The sequence below is a fragment of the Alosa pseudoharengus genome, unplaced genomic scaffold (assembly GCF_046254945.1).
Source record: "Alosa pseudoharengus isolate Yale_2024_CS ecotype anadromous, Long Island Sound unplaced genomic scaffold, YU_APseudo_1.1 YU_APseudo_1.1_scf_8, whole genome shotgun sequence".
Lineage (NCBI taxonomy): Eukaryota > Metazoa > Chordata > Actinopteri > Clupeiformes > Clupeidae > Alosa > Alosa pseudoharengus.
The window spans coordinates 10514579-10539578 of NW_027468870.1; the positions used below are offsets into that span (position 1 = coordinate 10514579).

The 25000-nt window shown below is 44.3% G+C and overlaps 2 protein-coding genes across 2 annotated transcripts in view; both read left to right on the forward strand.

Moving 5' to 3' along the window:
• The first annotated feature begins 8397 nt into the window (after window positions 1-8397).
• gsx1 (GS homeobox 1) lies at window positions 8398-9612 on the forward strand. Its single transcript, XM_076274760.1, has 3 exons — window positions 8398-8821; window positions 9092-9249; window positions 9403-9612. Exons 1-3 carry the CDS (start codon window positions 8398-8400, stop codon window positions 9610-9612), a joined length of 792 nt encoding a protein of 263 aa, XP_076130875.1.
• Window positions 9613-19475: 9863 nt separating this feature from the next.
• Window positions 19476-25000, forward strand: part of LOC143112153 (palmitoyl-protein thioesterase ABHD10, mitochondrial-like) — an 8056-nt gene continuing 2531 nt past the window's right edge. Inside the window, exons 1-5 of the mRNA XM_076274403.1 lie at window positions 19476-19716; window positions 22185-22368; window positions 22904-23015; window positions 23498-23635; window positions 24759-24959. Coding sequence (XP_076130518.1) covers window positions 19476-19716; window positions 22185-22368; window positions 22904-23015; window positions 23498-23635; window positions 24759-24959 — 876 coding nt within the window. The remainder of the gene's footprint in view (window positions 19717-22184; window positions 22369-22903; window positions 23016-23497; window positions 23636-24758; window positions 24960-25000) is intronic.

The window sequence follows — 25000 nt, forward strand, 5'->3', positions numbered from 1 at the left end:
TAGGCCCGTGCAGTAATCCATCCCTGGGTGGAGAGGCAGACAGACTATGCAGAGAAGTCTATCTCTCCTCTTCCCTTAAGTGAAGCATTGAACAGTTCAATGGGCCTGGGGACAAAAAACTTCCTCAGTATTAAGACAATCACTTAACAACCAATTAACGTTCAGTCAAATTAGTTATTTAAGAAACTGATGCAGCGTTGAGCAGGGCTGCTGGCTATTTGGGTACCCGACGTGGAATTGTTGTCCACCCCATCACCCCCAAACAACTAATACACAATAAAATGCCTTTTTCTTACAGACTAACTATTACAATGTGTTTTTAAATATTCAATTTAAAAGAAATGCTGCAAACCTGATGCTTTTTAACTTGATGAAGTATTGATAATTGGAACATTGCCACTATAAAATATTCATGTTGTTCTTTGAGATACCACAGAAAAGGATGCAACGGTTACATCTGAAGTAGGAGAAACTGATGAGTAGACTAACCAGTCATCAAACAGTATATGTGTGGAATTCATTTTAGTGGCACAATTTTAGTTTCGTTTGATACTGTACAGTAGTAGGCTGTCTTCTTAGAAAGAGAGCGATTTCTTTATTAGTTTTAAGCTTTTTAATCTCTCTCTGAATTCAAATCAATTGAGGTTTATTGGTGGGACTGTTTTAAAGTGGTGTGGCCAAAGTAAGAATATTCTTACAATAATGCAAATATATACAATATCTTTAAAATTCTATCTATCTGTCTATCTATCGATCTGTCTATCGATATATTTATCTATCTATCTCTGTCGTTTGTCTGTCTCGGAGTCTATCTATCTAGCGGTGTTTGTGTAGAAATCTATGTTCTCTTCATCATCCTAAAGGGCTCCTACGCACTATTTTATAACAGAAGCTACATCATCACAATTTGATGAATATTTAAATAATGTTCTCTTCTTCGTCCTCTGATCTCTCTCTCCTCTTCTCTCGCTCTCTCTCTCCTCTTCCTCTCTTTCCCTCCATCCCATAATCTTTCCCACCCACGCTACACACACACACACACACACACACACACACACACACACACACACAGAGCAGTTAGAATGGTAATCCTGCTCCCATCATGAGGGGAACTGACTCACACCCTTACAGCACACACACACACACACACACACACACTCATGGCTTTGGAAGTGGAGACTCATTCTGCTGTAATTGCTAAACTCCGACCTCACTATAGCAACACTGGTCTTATCACTAGAATTCTGTCTCCCCCCATCTCTCTCTCTCTCTTACACAAACACACACACACACACACACTCTCTTTTTCTCTCTCTCTCTCTCTCTCTAAGTTAGTCGTCTTAGGTCCCTGATGTAATGATTGAATATGGACGTTGAACATGAACACGTCTTTTACAATAAATAAAGGATATATATTTATTTTTAAAACATAGGAGCAGATGGAGCTTTGATGTTGTTTCTCTCTCTCTCACACACACATACACACACACACACACACACACACACACACACACACGCGCGCACAAACGAACACACACTTATGTCCATTACTGTGAATAACATTACCTCTGAACTTGGGGCACACAACTGAGTCTCCTCAGGTGACCTTTCTGAACTCCAGTCTCATGACCTGTTAGGGTCACTGGGTGTGAAGGGGTGTCCTTACAGCTGGTGAGCATGCAAGCACACATAAACACACACACAGACGCACACACACACTCTCACACATGCACACACACACCCATCCACAAACACACACACACACACACACACACACATATACACACCCATACATGCATGCACCCACGCACACAAGTCTCACTCACTCACACACACACACAAATAAACTCATGAATGCACACACACACCTGCTGCTGGCTCGCTATGAATTATAAATGGCCTCATTTTTTTCTGAAAAAGGAACGAATTGGAGGCGGAACTGTTTTGTCTATGTTGCGTTTGTCCGGAGGGTAAGATTTAACCGCGCTTCGCCTTCAATGCCCCACGGGACCTGTACGGATTATACTATTCAGAAAAAAGGAATGAAAAAAGGCCATCCCTCGTCTCAAGAAAAATAGATAGATAAATTAGATAAATAGATGGATTTTCCAAGATATTGATACTGACCTTTCTTTAAGTTTTTCTCTCAGGCTTTTTTTGGTTGACAATATTCGTGTTTGTTCTACCGTAATCCTACCTGTGAATTAATTTTGTCTTTAATCCGAGAAAGAGAAAAAGTGACTGTTAATGTTATCGTAAGTTTGTAGTCAGTTTCAACTCGTCATAACAATAATAGCCTTACGTTGTGTAGCCTAATATACTAATTTTTGAACTTTGGTTAGTCATTTAAATGCCATCAGCACACAAGTCTCATAAATGGGCTACACGAAATATAGGGTAGCCCTGTGAATAATACTTGTATTTGTGTGTGTTTGTGCGTGCAAGCGCTCATGTGTGTGTGTGTGTGTGTGAGAGAGAGAGAGAGAGAGAGAGAGAGAGAGAGAGAGAGAGAGAGAGATTCGCCCGCTTCTCTCGCATTAACCAACACCTGCTTAGTCTAAACACCGTGACCGACACCAAATCCACTTTACCGTACGGTGGCTATTTTCTAACAATACCAATCCACAGAAAAGACACAAAAAGAGCATTCAAACGTCTTTTACTCACAAAGGACGGTTTAAAGTAAACCTTAACACTCTTGAGTTTTATCGATCACTTTGCCTGAGGCTATGGGTGGCAACTTGTCCAAATTTCATCATAAAAGCGAATTAACATTTATATGCGCCCAACACCTGCCTGTTAAAGCTATAAATGCTAAATGCTAATCGGTACTTATGAATAGAATAAGCCAATTTTATAGGTTTCAAATTCATGACCAGCGATATAATACCAGCAACATTTGGTGCTATTTTGGACAAAGGATATCTATTCATTTCGTCTTAGAGAACGTGCCACGGGGCAGAATAACGGCATGATGGGTTTTTAGCTTCGAATTTGCATTTCATTAATTAGAGTTAAACCTTTCCGCTTAAAAAACGCACAGTTGCGTGGCTTCGAAATAAATTAATGGGATTTTCAACAGGGTACGTGGTCCGAAAAGTTAGATGTAAATTTGCCATATATTTTACACTATAGCCTGTTTTTTTTATTATTATTTAGGATAGACTATATAATGATTGAAATAACTGAATTTAATAAAAGTAGATATATGCTACATGGCTAGATCCTATATAGGCCTAGGCTATTGTGACACATCATTACAGCCTGTTTAGTCCCATACGAGGAAAATATTTATTTTAGATTTGCCAAGACCCAGATTGGTAGGCTAGCCTACTGTTTTTAATCTATCTACCTATCTATCTATGGCTGTGCATCGGTAGTGTCATTTCTGTACAAGTGGATAATTACACTATAAGACGAGACAGGGGCGTCGCATTGTCAAACAAAGGCCTAATTACTGATTAGGTGACCTCGTAATTAGTTAATTTGGACAGGCGCAGGTCCTAAGCACAGCAGCATGGGAGAGACATTTTTACTGAATTAAAAAGCCATGCCAAAACAGACTATATGTAAGCCAATGCCCTTTACATCCCCGAATAGGTCCAACTCTTTCTGGTGTTAGTCTACCTATCGCTTAGCCTACTTTGCCCTTGGATTTCATTCATTTTCTACATTGTATTGAAATATCTTATGTCGTATAAGAGATTAGATTCAGGTTCACTGTCATTGTGAAGAGTAAAAATACAAAGCCGATGAAATGTACTAGGCATCTAACCAGAAGAGCCGAAATAGTATTACAGCGTAACAGGCTGCTATAGTGTATCTCTTTTGCTGTGTTAAATAAAATAGACTAGGCTATGTGAAAACGAGAGGGCAGTTAGACATTCACATACGCACCGACACACATAGGGTCAAAGCAATTTGTCGGCTTCCAGTTGTGCAAGCAAATTGATGAGGGCTACCTCCTGGAGTTTTGACTTATGGCCCCTCTTTCTCCAGCACCCACGCACACACACACACACACACACACACACACACACACACACTGCCTTTATAGCACGGAATACTCCGTCTTTATCAGGGATGGATTACTGCACGGGCCTACCGGGCCCAGGCCCAGGGGCCCAAGGGGTCAGGGGGCCCTGAAGCCCAAGCCTTTGCATGGAATCATTGCCTCAATATCAACAAATCAGGATGAAGGCTATGAATCTGATTAAATTTAGTATTGGCCATCCCCAAAATGCACCAGAATACAGGAAATCATATCAAAAAAATGTAAACATTTCTGGGGGAGGGCCCCCAAACCCCCCTTCCCACATATACGACAATAAGTGGGGGGCCCTTAATACATCTGGGCCCAGGGGCCCGAAAGTTCATAATCCGCCCATGGTCTTTATCTCTCAAATCTCCTATACTCACACTCATCATGTAACTTAGACTACAGGAACTTACCGCCCTAACCAGCTTCTCAAGGGGATCCGCTTATGATCTCAAGTGTGTGCGCACGCACAGTCGCGCACAAGGACGCGCCTACAAACCACCACATAACAAACTCACAATAACCGCAAATAACATCGGGAAAGAATTGGACACAAGAAGCACATGAGGCCTACGTTTATTTACCACACACACAACAGAGAGGGGGGGGGGGGGGGTAGGAAAGGGCAGAATGACTCCAAAACACTGCCTTTGTCGAGTTTCTAATAGCCCATACCGAACTAACCATCATCCAATTTTCGATAATTAAATGTCGCTTTGAGGGCTAAAAAGCGACCGGTTGAAGGGCTTTAGGAGCGAACGGGGGTGTAGAGAGCGAGGGAGAGGGAGGAAAAGAGAGGAGGAGAGAGGCCTATGACAGATTTCTCCTCAATTACGGGCTACTTAAAGTTCGTGTTTCACCGGCTGCTGTTTATGCCATTGCGTCAGAGGAAGGTCTCTCTCTCTCCCTCTCCCCGCTCCCTCTCCGCCTCTGTCTCGATAATAACCCCCTCTTGTAGCGCTGTTTGTCGGCGGAAAGGCCGCCCGCTGGCATATTTGAAATGACTTAATTGACGCTAATTTTCGCAAAAAGCGAGCTGTTAGCTATTAGCCTCTTCCACTCACCGGCGCTCCGCGGAAGAGAGGGAGGGAGGGAGGGAGAGAGCGAAGGAGTGCGAGATGGCAAATACGTTTGTTTCGTTTCATTTCCACCGTTTTTTTCGACCAATTATGTGCTATTTTCCAACAGAATCGAGTGGCTTTCGCTGGCGTTGTGCCTGTCCTGTTTTTGAAGCAAGCCTGACCCATCGAAGTTTCAGCAATGTTGAATAGCCATCATGTTAATTCAGACAGACCGACAGATAGAGACAGACAGGCAGATGGAGGGTCAGTAAACTCAGTTTTCACAACATACTGTCAGCTAGATAGATAGATAGACAGATAGATAGATGTTGGTTCATAGTTTGATGATGAACTGTAAATGGTAGGCTAGGCTATAGCTTAAAGAGGCGACCATACAAGTGAAAAGTTGTTTTAATAGATTAATTGATAATTCCGCCAAATAAAATCTATTTTGAATAAAGTAACTTCATTAAATAACACAGGCAGATAAACAGCAGCCCACAACGTTAAAGGCCTAAACTAATTATGAATTAATAATGCTTGCTCTTTGGTCAAGACTAGACTAATTGCATCTTCCAAACCAACACTCACGTTCTTCTCGTTCCTGTTCGGCAGCAGGAGTAGCCTAAAACAAACGGCAGACATTTAAATAAAAAATTCGAAAATATCATAGGCCTATATAATCAGAAACATCCGTTTGTAATAACCGTGGGCTTTGTTAGTGGGCTAGACTTTCAGGTAAAGGTAGGCTACAATATAGGTATAATGTTAGTTAAAGTCGAGCCATTTATAATCCAAACGGAAGCAGAGTTGCTCCAGTCTATTGACTATTAGTTATAATTAATTAGGACGGTCATGTAGCCAAGGGAATGTTCAATAATTCACTAATTTGTCAGTGTTTAATCTTAGTATTATCTCTGGCTATTACAATCGTAAAATGTCCACTTCATGAAATGTGTTTTACATTTAGCCTATATTTATGCATTTGGCAAAGGCTTTTATCCAAAGCGACTTACACAATGAGGAATAACATGTAAGGTGTGCAGAGGAGATCTTAGGTGTATACAACTGCATCAGTCGATACAGTTTTACATTGTATATAATAATTATTTTATGTATTTTAAAATATGACAATAACACAGTAATATGTTATAATATAATATGATAATCAAATCGCCAACATAAGAAACAGGATGTAGCCTATAAGCTAGCCTATATCTAAATTTGTCTGTTGTCTGAGAATAGAACAGAATAGACAGATTAAAACAGAATAATACCTATGATCTATTTTTACATTATTCAGTTTATTGGATGTAAAACACCCTATTGTGGCTGAAAGACCGATGATATTGATTTGTGAAACACTGAGGTTCTTTTAAGCTTGCCTGTATCCTTGGCCATTTAAGTTATGAGAAGAAACGCTTTTATTATTATGAACTGAATTTCAGCAGATGTATTTCCATTACAAACTGCATGACGGTACAGTCACCAGGACCCCAACCCCTGTAGCCTGCCCTGCGCATGGGCGAGTTCAGCGAGTGTGTTGCTGGTCCCCGTGACCCCACAGCCATGACCTACAGGTGAGGCACCCGAAACTCGGCAAACTCACGACGGGCGGCTTGTGACTCTTAACTAAATGCCCTGAAACTGGCCATGGTGCGGACATTTTATAAACCCGAATGCCTCTATTTCCTATCCCCCGGTCTTCCAGCCACTCAGAGTCCGGCCCATTAGCTCACCGGCCGCTCCCTCCCATTTCGGATCTGACCCACGCGCCGCTTGTGTGTAATTTAGTATTTACGGGCATCCGTTTACAGCGCTTCTGGATGCTCGCGGGGAGAGAAAGTGAGGTGGTGCACGGGGGGTGTTTCTCTCCAAAAAAGAGTAACTCAGCGTCAACGAAGCGTCTTGACCCTTCCACTGTGGAAAGGGAATGTAAGCACACATACGTAAATGTGTGTGTGTGTGTGTGTGTGTGTGTGTGTGTGTAAAATCTGTAACAATTTTTCGTAAGGGACCAGTAGACTCTAACGATCCAGTGACATTGCCAAACTGAAGTGCTTATTGAGCAAATGTAATTTTAGTCAAATTAGATTTCAGTGTAAACGCGGCCCTGCCATATCTGAGAGATATTCACTCACTTATTTATTGCTATCCAATAAACCAATTCCGTAGGCCTATCAGGTCATTTTAATTTAGTTAAAACAGTCATCATCTATAGCATGAGTGTTGCATCAACTGTAAATGTAAATTAACTAAATTACTTGTTTGCGTTAAGAAATCGTTAGGCCAATACAGTAGTGCATGTATGCGTAACGCTAAATGTAAAAATATATACATTTAAATTGTAGCAATATTGTAGCGCATCGTGGAGGTAGTGGAGTCGAGGAGTCAGCCAGCCATCACGTCACAAGAGCTGGGCCTCAATGACGTAGAACGCATTAGAGTACAATAGTGTGAATAAAAGTAGACGGTTTAATGGAAGGTTTAATTGAATTTGTTAAACAACAAACACTAAACGGGGGTCCTGGATGGCGAGAGAGAGTACGGAGTGAAAAGAGAACAAGGAGGGGGGTTAAATAGCGTGTATGAATAAAATGAAAGCATGAATGGGATTGAAATGAATTAAAATTGCGTTTTATAATCTTATCAGCCGTTCTGAAAGCCGGTTTGGCGTTTGAATATAATGCGTGTAGGGTGGGAGAGAGGAGGTTATGAAAGGTGGAATTCTGGATGGAGGTTCGTAGCCTAAAGTAAAAAAAAAGATATGCGCATTCAATTGAAAGTTAACTAAGAGCAAAAGAGACGGCGATGGCGAGACAGAGAGGGGAGGAGGCTGCCTTTCTTTCTACATTCGCTCTTTTACTCACTTTCTTAATCTGACGCTCACTCGCTCGCTCGCTCATACGCTCTCTGACTGATGTCTTACGAAGTACATTATCTCGCGCTTCGTCTTAATAGAGCGCGCCTCCTCCCTCTTACCCGCCCCTCACCGAAATGCGCGTGCAGCTTCAATAAAGAGCCCATAAAAAGTAAAAAGAACTCATTCACTCATTGTTCTATTGAAGTGAGATAAGTGCCTCCTTCCCTCGCTCCCTCCCCCCTCTCTCAGCTTTCCTTTCGTCCTGCGACAGTATTTAAGAGGCGGCTGGGAGGCAGAGACATCATTCGCTCCAACCAACTAGCCTGAGAGTCACTGAACTTTCGACGAAAATCTGGATTGAAGAGAAGTGTCAAGTCCAGAATTGTCTTTTCGTGTCTACATTCATTGGCATATTGTCCAGCTGAAGTCCAGACATGCCTCGCTCCTTTTTGGTGGACTCCTTCATTTTACGAGAGAACACGGAGAAGACAGCGGATACCGGAGCTCCCATTTTCCCCTATGCAATACATCACCATCATCCAACGCATCCGTTCCACGGCTGTCACTCTAGAAAGGCCGGACTGCTGTGCTTCTGCCCGCTTTGCGTCACTACAGCAGCGGTTACGGCGTCTCAGCTCCATCCATCAACTCCGCCAGCTCCACCGGGAATCCCCCCGCTTCTCAAAGCGTCCTTCCCTGGTTTTGGAAGCGCCTCATACGGTCACGCTAGTGGATTGAGTCGGCAACATGGTTCTGCAAGTACCGGGGCAGTACATCTCAGCGTTAGTCCCGGAGTTTACCAAGGAGGATACCCGACTGTACACGCCACAGACCCGCGGTATCACTGTATATCTATAGGTGAGTAAAACTACGTGCGACCTTCGACATCCTTTGAGTTCACAAATGTTAATGTAATTGCAGCACAGCATAGCAATAAGAAGTATCATTCATTATTTAGCCGTCTGGTTTGGTTTTAGCCGTCTGGTTTGGCTAGGACACGATTTTCTTTTGAATTTGGATCGTGTTGATTTAAGCATATTTTAGTCACTCTAAACATATCTCAGTGAAATCTATTTTTTTTCTTTGAATTGGTTGGTGTCTAACTTGTCAAATGCTCTCTCCTGACAGATAACAGCTCGAGCCAACTTCAAAGTACCAAACGAATGCGCACGGCCTTCACGAGCACTCAGCTTCTGGAACTTGAGCGCGAGTTTGGGGCCAACATGTACCTCTCGCGACTAAGGAGGATTGAGATTGCAACCTACCTGAACTTGTCAGAAAAGCAGGTAAATACATTTACCCTAACATATGTGTCTATCCATCTATCTATCTTAACCATCCTGTGACTTGCAATATCCTTAATATCATTCTGTCTGTCATATTGCGTAGCTGTACTGTATTTCGATTCGTGGCTGACATTATGCAATCTTCTTCACCAGGTCAAGATCTGGTTCCAAAACCGCCGCGTGAAACACAAGAAAGAGGGTAAAAACGGCCACAGCGGAGCCCACCGGGTCGGGGGCGGGAGCGCACATTGTAAATGCGCGTCCATGTCCTCAGCGCGCTGCTCTGAAGACGAAGACGACGAGCTGGCCATGTCGCCAGAATCTTCGGGGAAAGAGGACACCGACATGTCCATCACTCCGTGACCGCATTTGGAGGCGACATGGTGTGGCCTGGGCTCGATGTAGTGTCGTTTGCTTGCCACTGACATTCTTAAGGCATAGCATATGGCCCGGCGCAATGTCCATAATGCTTACAAACTTTACAGTAACGACAATGAAACACTGTATGGAAACATGGTATCTTCCATTGTATTATGGGACATTTACATGTATTGCCATTCAAAACATAGCCAAAGTTGTATCTGTACATATGTAAATAAAATAATCAAAGTAACGATATATAGACAAAGTTTACATATTCGTACCTATGTGTACCTCGATGATTTACCGCCTGGTAGGCTAGATTGGAGAGGGTGTTTAAATGGACGCACCTGTTTGAAACACCTACATAGTGATATCTAAGAAAGCACCGAAACAGTCGTCGGGTCATCCACACTGAATTCCATTTGTGGACTTCTGAGAATGGTATATGATATGGCGCTTTCTATTGTTTGGTATTGTACAGACATGCACTAACACTGTTTGTTTACAAATCAGACTTGATTTACATTTTTCATGTGATAATGTATGTCCTGTTTCGGACCAAATGTCAGTAGGAGATCAGGGCCTTGAGGTTCTAATCATCATCAAAACCTGATTCCAGAGAATTGTCTTTGAGATGTGTACATATGTTTTCATACCAAGCATGGCTTGACGACGATGTATCATTTTGTATGGCCAGTTTTATGTAAATACTGTTCTCCATTTTATGTACATTTGATATTGTACACATGGAAATTATTGCGCCTGGACTGGCGTCAGATTGTCCTTTCTTGGTTTGGACTTAAAGAAGCTTTAAGTGCCCGTTTAGTAACGGGCATACCCTAGTGTTAAATAATGTTTGTGTCAATATATCATTATTATTGTTGTTGTATATTGATTTCAGTTTCAACTGTACTTGAAAAATATTTATTTATTTAAAATAAAAGACTATTTCTTAGTAAGATATGAGCATGTGGTGTTATTCCATGTGGTTGTGGTTCTTATTCCGTGATGCAACTTTTGGGCATTGCGCGCATTTCCTCAAAGGTATCCAGCTATCCAGAACGCATACAAAATGTAAAGCAAAACGAATATCTCTCTCTCTCTCTCTCTCTCTCTCTCTCTCTAGACCGCAGTGCGCTGGAACTGGTAAGGCAGAGGACTGATGAGAGGCATGAGGGATCCGGAGATGAATACCCGCGTCTGTTGCCTGCATGATCTGACATGAGAGTGGGCCCATCTCTGGAGCTAAGAGCAATAGTATATAAGTGACAGTGGGCACTACAGGACACTATGGGACTATATGAGCTCATGGGTCCGTACATATCCACTTGCTATGCAAACCAATATATACCATTTACCAATTTATACAAAGCCTTACATAGCATAGCTACTGGTAGATATGCTGTTGAGAATTGATTTAAATTTGACCAAGAAAAAAACTTTTCACAGACTTTGTTGGAAAGCTGTAGATATTTGAGCTCTACATGATATGGCAAGGGCAGACAAGCTCGTCTTTACATCCAATTACATATGTACAAGATTGAAACATACATTTTAAGGGTTTAGATTGCTCTCTCTCTCTGCGCAGGCACAAGGTGTTCTGAATTCAACGGCAACTTTAGGCTCATTTAACCATCACCCCACCCTTTCCTCATCCACTGCGAGAGACAATGACTAGAGTATCTCCATGCAGTCCAGCACGACAGCAACTAGTCTGAGCAACAAGTCTGAAGTCTGTCCATCTATCTGTAGGACACAGCACACGGGAGAAAAGAACAGCGCGAGGCTTTTTTGTGTTTGGCAAATGGCGCGTGAGCGAGTGAGTGCGCGTGGCGCGCACGAGCCTTGCCTCTCCGCTGCAGCTCGCCTCTAAATGGGAAGAAAACTCTTTCTCTCTCTCTCTCTCTCTGTGTGTGTGTGTGTGTGTGTGTATGTGTGTGTGTGTGTGCGCGTGTGTGAGAGGGAGAAAGAGAGAGAGGGGGGGAGAGAGAGTGAGTGTGTGTGTGTGAGAGAGAGAGAGAGGTCCACTTGAAGTCTTTTATTGACCTAAAAGAAAGGCTTTGATTGTTTAAATCCACCGGGAAGCGCAATGGGGAGGAAGCACTTGAATGTTTTGAATCAGAGCTTGGAAACTGTTTAAATCCAGCAGAAACTCTGCTTAATTGACAAAGCATGTCGTTAGCCTGTTCGCTAGTACAACCTATCATAGGCTACTATCCAAATTAAATCTGAAAGAGAAACTGAAATAGTATTTGATTTAGTTTTGATGTTAACGCAGTCTGTCACTTTATATTTAAGTTGTGTCATATCTTCTCTGTTCACGGAGAATAAGTTCAGAAAGAGTTTTATTGCACAGAAAACACACAATCAAATACACAAAACACACACATGGACATGAAACCCGTTAATCTTTCCCGGGTGAACTTGGCTTTAAGCTGTTTTTTGACGCCGGTCTCTTGGGAGACATACAACGCTCCCGCGGGACAGACCATGGAGACAATCCTGTGCGCGAGAGGGCTTACCTCCAACTCCCAGAGCGAGCGTTTTATTAGCCCTCATCAAAACATAGCATGACAACATGAATATATGACAGTGTATTTTAATACATTATGGAATATTTGCCGGATGCGTAGGCTCCTGGAAGCCCCACTACTTCTGCTGTGGTCTCTGTTCAGACTCTTACGCAAATTCAAAACGGGATATGTCAAAAGTCTCTTAAGCCCACCGAAGCTTTATGTATATGCTCTGCTTTGTCCATCTCCTATCATGGGAGCAGACACCCTCTATCATCCTACAGTACTAGACTCATGGAAGTCCGGAGTAGCCTATTTTTTGGAAAAAAATGAAAACGTCTAGGCTACAGCCCAGAGGTTATACTTCACTCCATCCATCCATCCATTTCTACCTATGCATTCACACGGAAAGCATTTAAGATGTTCATTTAAAGAAAGACATCGTTTATCCAAACTATTCACAACTTTATTTCTCAGTCTGTCTTTTTGTTTGTTAGATTCGGAGATAGGATCTCCGGGTCTCCCTCGTGCTCCCTCTCCGTCTTATTAAATTTCTTACATTAAATGCTCTACACTTAAGCAGCAGACTGATTTTTAATAAACACCGATTCCGTCCCCGCCTTTCACAACGTACCCTTTTACCCATCACACACACACACACACACACACACACACACACTCTCTCTCTCTCTCTCTTTTTCTCATTCACTCACACACACACGCGCGCGCGCTCGCGAGCTCGCGCGCACATTTGCATGTGTTTAACGATATTGGATTAACCGACTGCAGGGCTTGGCGTTTTGTTAATTAAACGTGTATAGAGCCTTATTCTTTTCGCGCTCTTTAACCTCTCCCCTCGCTCGTTCACTGCAGTCGCTCTTTCATCATCATTCATTCCTCTTTCACCCGTGCACCGCCCCCACACCCCCTAAACACACACATCACTAAACACACACATCACCCAATGCTACCCAACATACTGATCTCAAAATGTTCAAATCTGTTTGTGGCAGAATATTTCCCTGTTTCTGGTTGAGTCATCATTAACCTATCTATCTATCTATCTATATATCTATCTATCTGCCTGTCTGGCTGAGTTCATCTGTTTGTCTGTCTTGAGATAACAGCTAAGCAGGTCATATTTAAGATGAGGTGGTGCAAAGTTCATGTCATGAAGTGAATTAAACTTTTAACATGCACATAAAAGAGTTTTTAACTATCTGATTGTTTAGTGATAGAACGTCTTCATGTGACACCGTGACAATATGATTTGACAGGTACCTAAAGTCTGGTTTATATGCCCCTGGGGCTGTTGGCTGTTTTAGGAATGAACCCTGTTTTCCAAGGTCACGAGCAAAGTCTATGGGCCTTGTCCGTATCGATTTCCTGAGTGGTTGACTTGCCACAATGGCTGCTTTGGGACCCGTTCTTTTCTTTTAGTCATCCAGAGCATCACACCGCTACCAGCCGCAAGCCGCTCAATATGGCCTTTATTCGCTGTGCCTTTGGTTCGCTCTGGGACAAAGTGGGCTAGAAAATAGTAAACTTCAGACGTGACGCGACGGTATGGGGCGCAGAATGAGAAAGAAGCGGCCTGCCACTGGCTTCACTCGGCCAACTCGGGACGTCTGACACGGAACAAATGAGATTTACCTCGTCACTATGAAATTACAAGAAGCGAACGAGAAGAAAGCGTATGTCATTGTTGTCGTGTGGTTTTTCCGAAATTTTAGACTCGAAGCTTTTCTACGGGAGTGTCCGCAGTTCACTTGTATCCAAATGTCCTATGGCTCTACCCCTGCACGCCTAAATCGTCAACAAACACAGACTCAACAACAAACACAGATTCTAGAACAAACACAAACTCTTCAACAAACACAAACTTTCCAACAAACACAAAGCCACTGTTTGGTTTATTCTAAAGTCTGTTAGCATTTTGCACGCATTGAGTGTTAACAATAGTTGAGAGTGGCGTTGATAGATTGTGGTGGCCATGGTCAAGTTCATGCCTCAAATTCAACTAGGATCAACTCTTTCTAGTTTAACTATACTTGTATATAATACATCTTATAATCTGCAGAGCTTCAAAATCAATACTTCAGTAAATAAATTAAAATAATAAAATATTCCTGACACTGATCAGTCTACTGCCATCTCTAGGTGCGTAGTCTGCAGTTCTCCCAAGTGGCGCTAAAACAAATGTATCCATAATTGCATTAAAATGCGGGGAACACAATGGTTATCTTTTCATAAAACACCATTAAAAACAACATTTCTTTTACACAAAATACAAAAAAAAGTTTGAGACTTCCCACGTGTCCTACATACCACCTGCCTCTCGGTCGCGCGCGCGCTCAGAAACAAAACCGACAAAATCTCTCCTCGAGCCCTTCAAGAAAAAAAGAAGGGATTTTCACCGTCTGAACCGATATTTCTCAGTCTAAACGTTTCTGACAGTTTCTCCTCTTAGCATTCTCCTTCCCTTTTTGCTCATTCACTCTTTTCCCTATTGTAATCGCGTGGTTTCACGAGCCGTGCCAAATAGGTCATTTTTGGAGAGGTTCTGTCTGCGCGCGTAAAAGGCGCATTGACGGACCGAGAGAAAAAAACTTTCTCTCCTTCTCTGCCTCACTCTTTCTCTCTCTCTCTCCGTTGACAGGCAAACCAGCTGCCTCTCGTGTTGAAAGGACGGCTTATTAATGTTCTTTGTCATGCAGAATTCTCTCTTCTCTTTCTCCGTCTTTTCTAAAGAGGTGGAACAGAAAAAGCGCACAAAGGGACCCTTCTCTTTTTCTCTCTCTCTCTCCCTCTCTCTCGCTGGCTTTTCCCGAGCTCCGATAAGGGGGGCGGCTTGAGTTATGTTTTGTGTGTGAGAGTGTATATGTGTTGTGTTGTTTTGTGTGTGTGTCGCTGGCTATTTAATGGCGATGAAGACTTGGATGAAAGGGGGCGAGCGAGCGAGAGACTTCGCCGTTGTCAGCTGCGCGTCGGTACCCTCGGTCCTTGTTGGCGTCTTTTTCGGCGTCTTTCCCCCAATCGTCTCCCCACTCGTCTGTCAGATTTTCAGGTGCCTCCTCTTAACTCAACTGCGGCTTGCGGGCTTTTGACAGAAAAAGGCGTTTCGGGGGGAGGAAAGGAATAAATTGCCCTTTGTCCGCCGCCTCCCAGGACGTTTTACGCGCGTCTATCGCATAGCTTGTTTCGTTCCGGTTTTGTGTTTTCAACCGTTTCTCGCTTGTCCCTCGCTGTTTAATACTTAATACAACGCGCGACAGCCGCCCTCTCTGTGGGCCCGCGCTCCTGTCTCCCACGTACTCCTCTAGGTATACTGACAGAGAAGCCAAAACAAGAGGACAGGACTTAAAGTCACGTCATGGAAGAAAATGTATCTTTTTAAATGTATGCCAAGCCGAACAAACCAACTTTTGGGAAAACAATCTTTGCCTAGATTTTCAACGTCTTTCATCTCATCCAAATTTTCAGTACCCCCTTCTCTTAATATCAGTCATGGAAAACATAATGAGATTGAGATAAACACACGGAGATTGTTGGAGAAGACCTGAGGTTTCCTCCCTCCACACAACGATATGACACACACACACACACACACACACACACACACACACACACACATCCGTCATTCGCGACAAGTTCACGTTAACAACAATTCTTCCATTCAGTGAGAATCAGACACTGTACCCCCGCCCCCTGATGGTGTGTGTGTGTGTGTGTGTGTGTGAGAGAGAGAGAGAGAGAGAGAGAGAGAGAGAGAGAGAGAGAGAGCGTGAGCGAGGGAGTGAGTAAAAGAGAGAGAGAGTGCGCGCATGCACCTTGCACTTAAAACACGAAGTAGGCTAACCTAGACATAATTTGAACTGCGCATGCGTGAGTGGAAAGCACGACTGAACGTTGGCTTATTGCATCTATTAAATACATAAATTAGTTAACAGCATTCATTAGGCTAGCCTATACATGGCTCATTACAAAAGCCAAAATCAATATTGGGTGTAATAATGGCCCCAAATAAATGATTATGCGATGGCATGAATTATAATGTGCAAATATTTTTTTAAAGAAATGGTGTAGAATATTATATGAATACTCATTACCGACAGCTTTTAAAACAGCCCCGGCTCTCTCGCCAGCTCCAGTCATGAAAGCGCTGTGCTACTTGGGACCTCTACATCTCTACAGCCAATGGGCGGATGGGACGCACGTCTCGATCTGGAACATTGGGCAGTGCGCTGGGTGCATCACCACACAGCGCTCTGACAGCAACAGGTTGTTGGCACCAGGGGCGTCGCTAGACCTCCTTATCAGACTTTTTCGATTTTGAATAACTGCTGCATGCATGGAATGAACTAGCGGGCTGTGGGCACCACAGTTCATCTACATCATTTTCACAGCGACAGTTCGGTCACAGTAGGCTAGTGATGCGCAGGTGAAAAGTTAGCCCCCGATTAAGTGTCATTTTTAGGAAAGGTTGGTGATATTCCTGCTCACATTAACCTACACACCCATCCCAGTGTCTTGCTCCCGCAGCGCGGGTGTTTACGGTTCAGTCTATGCCACTATGTTAGATTACTGCAAAGCCAGACAAAATAACTTTTAACACGGAACCCTAAATGGACAACAAGAGGACTCTGAGGATTAATTCGTTGAGTTTGACAAAAGGTGTGTAGGATTAGACATGCACCCTCGTAGAAAGGGCCCTAGGTACCCCTCTACCGACGGTCTCAATTCGAACTGTCCTCGTGCCAGCCCACCGAAAGGTGAGTTTGACAAAAGGTGTGTAGGATTAGACTTGCACCCTCGTAGAAAGGGCCCTAGGTACCCCTCTACCGACGGTCTCAATTCGAACTGTCCTCGTGCCAGCCCACCGAAACGCTAGTATAAATGGCAGAAACACGTGTCATCGTTGGTGACAGCCCCATTCCCAGCCAGCCTTTTAATCAGTCTCTGGGTCTCATTTTCCTTCCTTCCTTCCGAACACACATTTCCTCACCTTCTCTCCTCTCCTTTACCTGATCTTCTCTTCATTCAGCAATATCTTTATTTTTCGTAACTGTATACCTCTACCGTCTAGCTGTATTCTCCGCCGTCTGACCAATGTTGACAACTTCTCAGTTGAGATTCTCCAGGCAACCATTTACTTCCGGTCTAGGGGCCTTTAGTCACTGCAGAGGGCATGATTATGATGATGATGATGGCATGTCAGAGATGCATAATTTAATATTTTGGCAGCTGTGGTAATGTATGAAAACTAGGCTACAGTATACGCATCAATCCTTTTGTTTACGTGATATTATTAGGTGAAAATTGCACGAGTAATCATTGGCCTTGGAAAAGAGGGGATATGGAGAAGTTTATGAACAATAATAAACGAAGTTTTAGACCACTGATGAGGGTCCTATAAGCTGTATGAACTTTGGCTGAGAGTGTGCGTTTCCCAAGCGGCAGGGCAACTCCTCCCTAGTTTACCGAGTCGTTCCGCAGCTGCCCGTGGGGGCTATTGAAGTCTTTCGTGGCCAGCAATTGCGGTTCGCATCAGCGGAGCCGAATGGTCTCGGGTCGCCCTCAGGGCTGAGTCTCAGCTGATGAATGGAGCCACAGAAAGGCTCGAGGACTAGCCGCTTTGCGGGTGTGAAATCGAGAGCGTTTGTGTTGTAGTGTTTGGAATGCGTGGAATTCCTACTAGCATTTAGAACTCTCTCTTTAGCGCTTTAACTTACAGTTTGTTTGTGTGTGTGTGTTTCTGGGATTCATGCTTCAGTTAACCCAGATTTGAATGATTTGGGGGGGGGGGGGGGTCAAAAAATGACTTGTGCCATTATTTTAGAATGGTGACAATATGACAATTACATAACAAGGGTCATTGTCCCCAGAGCAACTTGGAGTACAGTGCCTTGCTCAAGGGCACAACAGTGGAAGCCAGGAATTGAACCCACAATTTTTCAGAATACTACATGCTAGCCCAGCTCCTTAGCCACTACACTACCACCACCCAACATATATCACACTCGGCACCTAGAACAATGCAAATATCCCTTTCAGCGTCTAGAACCATATACAGTCCTCAATCGGTACTTAGAACCATACAAACAGCACTTGGAACCATGTATCACACTTGGCATCTAGAACCATACACGAACACTTGACACCTATAAACATCTCACCAGGAGTCCAGGCCATGATTCCAAGTATATGGTTTAGTGGCAAACCTAGATAAGATAACCCAGGAAGTTGTAAACCTGATAATAAAATAGCCCGGGAGCTTCAATATCCAAACTAAACAAAGCCAAAATGCTAACCTGTATTAGGAGGTTTACCACTTCCTCTGGGTTAATTTACCTACTTGGAATACACCCCTGAACCATGCAACATCACACTAGCACCAGGAACCGAACATCACATTAGGCACCTAGAAATATCACGCTTGGCATCTCATGGTGACATCACATCATCACAGAAATATCAGACACATCTAGAATCCAATATGAAATGGGGTTGGACACTGTTCAGCATAATGGTCAGCCTGACAACCAGTCAGCCGCGGTTTTGAATCTCGAATCTGCTTTTGTGAGTCTGTGTCACTTGCATGCTGCTGCTGCTAAATGCTAGTCATTAATGGAAGACACTTCATATAACATATGACCAGTCATGATTGGTTCCAGTTGGAGACTCGACCTCTATGCAGCCAGAGTGGCAATACAATGTATACAATACAATGTAGCCTTCTTTATAGTCATACATCACTAAATTCTGTTGCACAGATATTTATAGTCAATAATACTTCTTTTTATAAATTCCTATTTTTAATTTAAAAGAATTCATTCTATTTATAAATTCCTATTTATTTGTGTATGTGTGTGTGTGAGAGAGAGAGAGAGAGAGAGAGAGAGAGAGCTCTTAGAATGCGCCTTGTGCTGCACACTCACAAAACGCGTACTATGTCGCCACCTTGTGGTCATAATGAGAACTAATTACAGTAATATATTTAGAAGCACAGACGTTTTAGACGTTACAGATTTGGGATGAAAATATGCACAGTGTCACTTTTGTTTCGGATGTTTGAATATTTTTGGTAAATTTACTGAGTGTGCTGTTTGAAGTGAATAACACGTTTGAAATGAGCTTCCCCGCCATAGTAGGCCTACAGATTCCAATGGAAACAGTTTATAAACAAAGATTTATAATCTAGTAATCTGTACGATTTCATGCACAACAGCATGTTAATTCTCAGGCTGAAGACATTTCCAAAAGACGTAAGATGAAACTGCAATAACACTCCGATCCATGTCGGGGCGACATTGCATGACGTGTTAAGGGTGTTACAAGGCTATCACATTCATGAAGAAGAAATCTAAGGAAGGACAGGACGTTCAGATCAGCCTCCTCAAGAACCATCAGCCCGGTTGCAGGTGCATTTCTATTCTCGGGGAACGTCGGTCCAGCATCCCGGCGAAGCCTCCGCCAGACGCGAAGCACCCCATCGTTATGGCTCTCAGCTCCTCGACTACGCTCCTCAGATGTACCCGCAGGCTCGCCAGCAATGCGTGGAATGCCATGCTTTCGGCGCAAGGTTCAACTGGTGAGTTCTCATTCATTAAAAAACGCAGGTGAGCGTTGGCGAGGATTGGATAATGATGCGATAAAGGCAATTATACATGCTAATGGAAACGGGTAACAAGAAGACCTACATCTTTTAAACCCTGTTAGTCAGTTGTGTAACTAGAGGAGCCTTCAATTTAACCAGCTGCTGTATCAAATTGGCTAACCAGTTAGCTATTAAACTAACGTTAGCATATTTTAGCTTTGGTAATATGCAGTCCTAAAAAGCACAATAACACTATAACTGAGAGGACCAGAGTACAACAAGCTGATGACCTTTATCCCACTGGCAGTTAAATACTTATAAATAGCAGTAGGTCAGCCTTTTGCTATCCTTTTCAGAATGGGTTGTGCATCGTGTGAGTGAAAACGTACCACTACCAGTTATAACACATTGTGGGACCTTACATCCGCTGATCATCTGAAACTGGGCTTCAAGCATTACACTTCCATGCTAAGGGTAATGGGCCTTCAGTCCTCGTGTCACCGCCCATGGCGAGATGGGCACCTCTATGTCAACACACACACACACACAGAAGCTTGTGTGAGGGTGCAGTAGAGTGTTTGTTGATACAGCACTCCCTTTGCGAGCTCACTCTGCTGTTCTTCTCGGCCTCCATCCGTCTGTGCCTGCCCTTCTTTCTCTACCTCACATCTCATTTTAAGCCTTTATTTTGTAGGAGCGTTCCTTTCTCTTCTGCTGCTTAGTGTTCTTGTGTGTGTGTGTGTGCTATGTAAAGTGCGCGTCTGTGTTATGTAAAGTGACCTTAAGTTTGAAGGGTGCTTTGTAAATGTTATTACAAAATGTTATAATAAACATTATTATTATTATTGGTAGTAGCACCAGAGCACCATCCAGCATGCTATCCATTCCTCTCTCCACCCATCCCTCCATCCCTCTTTCCCTCTCCACCATCCCTCCATCCCTTCATCCCTCTTTCCCTCTCCACCCATCCCTCCATCCCTCTTTCCCTCTCCTCCATCCCTCTTTCCCTCTCCACCCATCCCTCCATCCTTCTTTCCCTCTCCACCCATCCTTCTTTCCCTCCACCCATCCCTCCATCCCTTCATCCCTCTTTCCCTCTCCACCCATCCCTCCATCCCTCTTTCCCTCTCCTCCATCCCTCTTTCCCTCTCCACCCATCCCTCCATCCTTCTTTCCCTCTCCACCCATCCTTCTTTCCCTCCACCCATCCCTCCATCCCTCTTTCCGTCTATCCCTCTATCCACCCATCCCTCTTTCCCTCTATTCCTCTCTCCACCCATTTATCTATCCCTCTCTCTATCATTTAAGCATAAGTAAGTATAAGTACATATACTCTATATAAGTATAAGTATATATGGTCTTTTGATCCCGTGAGGGAAATTTAGTCTCTGTATTTATCCCAATCCGTGAATTAGTGAAACACACTCAGCACACAGTGAACACACAGTGAGGTGAAGCACACACTAATCCCAACGCAGTGAGCTGTCTGCTACAGCGGGGCTCGGGGAGCAGTGAGGATTTAGGTGCCTTGCTCAAGGGCACTTCAGCCGTGGATGTGGGCATGGGAGAGCAGTGTTTAACCACTTTCCCCACCCACATTTTTCCTACTGGTCGGGGATCGAACCGGCAACCCTTTGGTTACAAGCCGAAGCCCTAACCAGTAGGCCACAGTTGCCCCTTTCCATCCATACCTCTTTCCATCCATTCATCAATCCCTCTCTCCACCCATTCCTCTACCCATCCCTCTCTCTATCCCTCTCTCCACCCATCCCTCCATCCAGGGGTCAACATTAATGGTTGCCCGGTTGTCCTTGACTACCAAGTGAGTGACAACCAGATTTGGTTGGCTTTGGCAACCAAAACCTCATGCCTGGTTGACAAGCTGGCAACCACTTTTAACCACAAAAATTAACATTGAGCCATGCCTCCATCCCTCTCTCCATCCATCTATTTATCCATCCCTTTCTCCACCCCTCCCTCTCTCCTATCCCTCTCTCCATCCCTTTCTCCACCCCTCCCTCTCTCCTATCCCTCTCTCCATCCATCTATTTATCCATCCCTTTCTCCACCCCTCCCTCTCTCCTATCCCTCTCTCCATCCCTTTCTCCACCCCTCCCTCTCTCCTATCCCTCTCTCCATCCATCTATTTATCCATCCCTTTCTCCACCCCTCCCTCTCTCCTATCCCTCTCTCCATCCATCTATTTATCCATCCCTTTCTCCACCCCTCCCTCTCTCCTATCCCTCTCTCCATCCCTTTCTCCACCCCTCCCTCTCTCCTATCCCTCTCTCCATCCATCTATTTATCCATCCCTTTCTCCACCCCTCCCTCTCTCCTATCCCTCTCTCCATCCATCTATTTATCCATCCCTTTCTCCACCCCTCCCTCTCTCCTATCCCTCTCTCCATCCATTTATCCATCCCTTCATCTCTCTCTCTTCTGGGTTGTTTTTTTTTCTCCAGCGGTCCGTCAGAAGAGCACCATCCAGTACGCGACGCGTCCTGACCTCCCGCGGCTGGCGTACCGTAAGATTGCGGGCAAGAGTCCGGGCGTTCTCTTCCTGCCCGGCTTTGCCTCCAACATGGGCGGCCAGAAGGCAGAGGCTCTCGAGGAGTTCTGCCAGTCGCTTGGACACGCCTACTTACGGTGAGCACATCGCAACTAGCCAATCACAGGGAGACAGCCTTCGCTCATCAGAAACCTTCCGCTAGAATCAAGGACTGAACCTTTAAAGGAGATGTATGTAGTTCTTTGTTGTTCACATTCAAAACTGACCTAGAAATGGCAACAGAACGTGAAGAATAGGAATTTTTGTCCAAAAGAACCAACATCATGTTTTGGCCAAGGACCAAACAAAGCCCACCAGAGAGGAAGCTCATCCCTCCCTTCAGTAGAAATGCCACGCAGGGTTTTGTTTTTGTTTGGAGGGCAGGCTGTCCCAAATATGTTTTTTTCCAGTTTACGGAGCCTAGGCTGCCTACAGGGGACCGCTTTATTGATTTATTTATTTATTTTATAGTGTACTTATGGAATGGGCAGCTAGCGGTTGTGAGGAGATGATTGCTGAATGTGACAAAATGTTATGAGCTTCAAAATTGCATACAGTCAAGTCAATTACAATTCACAAGGTCCTAATTGGATTCAGTATCTGATTTGATTAGATTTATTTCAATATTGGCAGGTTTGACTACACAGGCTGTGGTTCGTCGGAGGGCAACATGGCAGAGTGTACCGTGGGAACCTGGAAGAAAGACGTGCTGTACGTACTGGACGAGCTGGTGGATGGACCGCAGGTGAGCCCCACTCCCTCGGCATCGTGGGAAGACGCAGAGACGACTTGATAGGCATGCAAGCGTAAATCTCTGAAGTTCACCTACAAAGAAGCCCCAAAGCTACCATCTTTGTCCAAATGATGATCTCCTTATATGAGCATAGATGGTACCCGGATCTCCTTATATGGGCAAAGGCAAAGATGGTACCCGTATCTCCTTATATGGGCAAAGGCAAAGATGGTACCCGGATCTCCTTTTTTTGTAAGCGTTCTTCAGAAGTCTATTGCATGGAAGATGGGATGGGGTGGGCAGACTGATAAACAACCAAAGAAAACCTCACACACAAGTGTGTGTGTGTGTGTGTGTGTGAACAAGATGGAGCATAACTACTGTAGGTCATCTGATAACCGATTCAAAAGTCTGTTCTGTGTTCTTACTCGGAGTTGCTGAAAGAAGGAGTTTCATTGGTCATGCCCTCTGTGCCACTTTGTCCCTGCCCCCAGATTCTGGTTGGTTCCAGCATGGGGGCATGGCTCATGCTGCTGGCGTCCCTGGCCCGCCCTGAGAAGGTCGCCGCCCTGGTGGGAATCTCCACCGCTGCAGACCACACTGTCACCGCCTTCAACGCGCTGCCTATAGAGGTGAGTCTTAGCACATAAACACACATACAGGTCTGGAAAAAATTAAGAGACCACTGCACATTTTTCTGATCCTATAAATACATTGACGGTCATATTCAAATTTGCAGTCGTCTCTTCACTTTAAATATGACCGTCAACTCATTCGAATGTCACTCAGCAACCATAGGATGACATCATAAAAATGTGCAGTGGTCTCTTAATTTTTCCAGAGCTGTACACACATATACAGCACTGTGCTGCCAATAGGGGGCAGTCTGTACACTTACGGTGCTTACACACAGTTGCGTTGCGTGCAGTGCCGGAGACGCATCTCGTTTACTTTACATGGGCTTACGTCATCCGTTGCCGAACTGAATTGTGGGTCCGTTGCGGCGCGGTGCTCCCGTCGTCCCCGTCGAAAAGAAAAAACTTTTGCTGCACCAACGGAGAGCAACGGAAGGCACCAGCCAATCAAATTACTGTCATAGGCCCACTTCAATGCATTTGCATAGTAGGCTACACACCCCTAACCGTCGGGAACACCCACTACCATGCGGTGACGGAACGTAACGGTGTAAGCGGCGATATATACAGATACATATATACATCAAAAGAGAAGCATGAACGTAGAAGGGTAACTATGCACATATATGCATCCATGTGCTGCCAATAGGGGGCAGTCTGAGCACATATACATACTGTATATACACATACATGTCAACATGTTGCCTATAGGGTCAGTTCAGACACGTATATACACACATATACATCAATGCATTGCCTGGAGCCTGTGTACAGGTCAAATGAAGAAATACCCAATACTGAGACACCCATGATTAAGCACGTCAGTCTATGGTTTGTAGAGACCGGCACAAATAAGTATATAAAGTATAAGTATATATACTCTTTTGATCCCGTGAGGGAAATTTGGTCTCTGCATTTATCCCAATCCGTGAATTAGTGAAACACGCTCAGCACCTGCAACCACAGCGGCACTCGGGGAGCAGTGAGGTGTTAGGTGCCTTGCTCAAGGGCATTTCAGTCGTGCCTACTGGTCGGGGTTCGAACCGGCAACCCTCCAGTTACAAGTCCGAAGCGCTAACCAGTAGGCCCCGGCTGTGTGCTCCCTTTTTCAAATGTTCAGGCAAAGAAGGAGATCGAGGAGAAGGGTGAGTGGACTGTGCCCAGTCGGCACGCAGAAGGGGGTCATGTGACTCTGAGCCTGGACTTCCTGAAGGAGGCGGAGAATCACCGCGTGCTGCAGAGTCCTCTGCCACTGGCCTGCCCGGTCCGCCTCATCCACGGCCTCAAGGACGCCGACGTGCCCTGGCACATCTCCATGCAGGTGACCCCCACACACACACACACACACACACACACACACAT